A 3,386-nucleotide genomic window follows, 5' to 3' on the forward strand; every position below is an offset into this window, starting at 1 on the left:
GAATATTTAAACTATTTCAAGGAAAAATTATAAATAAAACATCTGTAGGAAAAGGATTGACCGTGGTGACTCTTTCTGGTGAGTGATGCCAAATGTAATTTGAAAAGCTTGGATGCCAGGCCACTGCCAAACATGGCACTGATGTCAACGGTTCATCTCTGCTCTGTCAGGGAGGAAACAGCTTTAAAATCACAAAGAGGAGACACTCTCCATCCCAGGTGATCACCTAGACACAATTTATTGTATTTGTAAATGAATGAGTGCTTGTTACACGTTCTCAAATGTTTAAGACTGATGTTTTAATTCACTACTAGTAAATGATGGAAACTGAAACAAACTATTAAGAACAGAATACAGAAAAGCACAGACTAGAAACCCTAGGCTCTTTATCATTCAACGTCCGATCCATTCAGGGTACCTTCCGTTCAGGCTATCTGTTATTATGTAAACATATATCTCATTTATTAAAAAACATGCGATATTTTTCCATTTACAGAAACATATAATTTTTGAAAAGCAAAATAGAAAGCTTCTCTTCCCGAGGTGTTGAATACAAAGAGCGATGTTGAGAATAAGACCAGAGCAGATCAAAGCAGGGAGGACCATATCAGAGACTGCCAGCTTCAAATATTTTATGGAAAAAAAAAGGTAGTGTTAAAAGTTTTTCTGGAAGCAATTTACAAGTCTGAAACCAGTGTAGTCACCCAGTGCAAGTCCATAAAACCCTTACTATTACTTCACCTGTCAATTCCCAGCATCTACCCATTTGTCAGCCAAACCCAGAAGTGCTTAACACGAGCAAAATCATATCTTCTAGATCATGAAAATACTGCTGAGGCAGTGAAACATGTTGCATATGCCTTAGATAGAATACAGAAAGTGAAAAAATGTTTTATCTGTAATAAAGAGAAAAATTATTTGCACAAACTAACAATGGAATGCATTATGATGTGTGGAATTCACCACAGAACAGTACAAAACAATGCGCATGGTGTTATACCTACAGCCCATGAAGCGGTGATGCACATTAACTGGAAAAAAATGTGTGTTGTTATCGTCTCTCACAGCAAACTCTCACAGAACATGCACCACTGTCATTAAAATTACAGCAGTCCCCAGAGAAAGCTATATACATTGCGACTGTACACACATTAGGCTTAACAACCTATTTCCATTTGCAAGAGGAAGAAAAGAAAATACAAAAAGAAAATTATTTACACAAAATAAAATTACCTTAAAATTTAGGGAAGATATGCAAAACAAGCACATCAAGTACAAGGTGTTAGTAGGAAAAACCCACCTCTTTTCAAAAGGGATTAAAAAATACCATTGGAAAAGCACATACCGAAATGACTAACACTCTCTATAACCTTGAATTATCTTCCTTCCTTCTGACTGTACACAAATACTTGTCAAAGAAGGCCTCTCTCAAGGACACATTCAACGCTCTCGCACACTGTGATCACTTGTGTCGGATCACCTCATCGGCTGCTTCGTCACACAGAAGAACCTGAACAGACAAGTGTCCTTGGCAGGTTCTCAAACAGCAACACATCTCTCCTGACCAGGAAATGGGATCTTCTCAAATGCTAGGTGTGGAATAAGCCCCATATTGTGTCCGTGAACCTGATTATTCATAAACTGGTCCTTTAGCCTTATCTACATCTCCAAATATTTTATGCATAACATAAAGGCCTCTAAAACCAAGTAAAGGATAAAACAATCTGAGAAACTAATAGAACTGAAATGTTTCTACATCATATGAAGGAGGACTGCCTTTGAATACCCCTGCCAATACAGAATACTTAAAATAAAGAACTAGTTCATAATAGAACTGACAGGTCTCAAAATACAGTATCAAAATATAAGACTTGTGAAGCATGTGGGCTGGGATGTAACCCAACAAGAAATTCTGCCCACAGGAACTGAAAATAAATTTGGAGAAACTCTTAAAAAAATAGAATTCCATTAATTATTATATGCAGCATGTTGCTGTCTTCAGAATACTACAGTTAATTAACATATCTTTAAAGAAAAAAAGTGACTTAGGACAGGCAATTTACGGACATAATGCTGCCTACACAGGTATGTGTAACACACTGAGGAGATGGTTCAAAAAACTCGGTTGCTATAAACATACCCTTATTAAATTGCTTATAAGTATCTAATCTGATTATACCAACACAAAGTTGCAATTACAGGAGAGTAACGTCATCACCATGTTCACATTACTACTGGAGGGTATATTAGGTAACATGTGAAAAGACAAAAATACAGTCCCTCTCCTGGACTCCAGGTACATCTGATCCTCCAGCATGTTCCTCACCTCACGCGTACAAAAGATCCCACTAACCACAATGGGGCTGCAAGATGTGATCCAAACTAGGAACTTTCTGCCTTACTGAGTCAGTGCCCTAAATCCCTCATGATTGCTTTTTAAGCCACCTAAAAGTGTTTACAACAGCAAATAAACAGACTGCCATTTGTACATGTGTTGCATTCAGACATAGCTTTCATTGTATGCAATACCTTCAGGCAGAACACTGTAATAACTCATCTTTAAGGCCCAGAGAAGACAATTATAATGAAAAGCACAAGAGCATCCATACATTTTGAACAACCTCTGTCAGAGACACAAGACTACCTTCTTACCAGAAGCACTTTTAAAATTGCACCACTATTCTGAACTTTGCCTCTCATTGCATAGATATGCAGCAATACTGCGTCAGATTGTTACCAAATGCACCCTTAAAAATCTATATTATGCCTGGCATTAAGCCAATTTCAACCATAGTGCAGATTCAGAGATGGTCACCCAGAGTTTTCTCTGATCTAAAAATTACTAATCCGAATTGGTTTTTTCCCTAAATACAGAGAAATATAAAATATACAAAAAATTTTAAAAGGGCTCCTGTTTACAACACAGTTTCACACAGGTCATGATGCAATGTGCACTGTATGTGTACTGTAGTATATACAAAATATTACTGACTTACCCTCCTTCACTTTCTGCCTCCTCAGAGCTGGTAGTTTCTGTTGCACCAGAAGCCGTCTCAGCTTTTCTCCGCTTCGCTGCCCTGTGTGATGGGCTAACCCTCTGAACATCTCCCTTCCCTTGAAGCTCATTTCGAACAAGCTCTTCAAGCTTTGGAATAGCTTCTTTCAGAAATTTCACCTCTCTCTTCAGTTCGTCCACGCTTAGTAGCAAGCCATTCAATTTCTCCAGTATCTGCAGTTGCCTTCCATGTAAAACCATGACTGCTCCTTGCTCATTAGGAGCTTCGTTTCGCAAGGCCACAGAGCGAAGCCTGTTACCTACATCTAGGAACGCAGGTACATGCACCGCTGCACCCAGTTTTCGGATCTTACGGTACCAAATCAGCATT

At 38.4% G+C, this 3,386-nt stretch overlaps 1 protein-coding gene across 1 annotated transcript in view; it reads right to left on the reverse strand.

The window, feature by feature from the left end:
• The window catches only part of RMDN2 (regulator of microtubule dynamics 2), a 42,125-nt gene that overhangs the window by 38,676 nt on the left and 63 nt on the right, over positions 1 to 3,386 (reverse strand). Inside the window, 1 exon segment of the mRNA XM_009702362.1 lies at positions 2,997 to 3,386. This exon segment is cut by the window's right edge and continues 18 nt beyond it. Within this exon segment, the coding sequence (XP_009700664.1) occupies positions 2,997 to 3,386 (390 nt within the window).

This window comes from Cariama cristata, unplaced genomic scaffold (genome assembly GCF_000690535.1).
Source record: "Cariama cristata isolate BGI_N322 unplaced genomic scaffold, ASM69053v1 scaffold5046, whole genome shotgun sequence".
In the NCBI taxonomy this organism is placed as follows: Eukaryota; Metazoa; Chordata; class Aves; order Cariamiformes; family Cariamidae; genus Cariama; species Cariama cristata.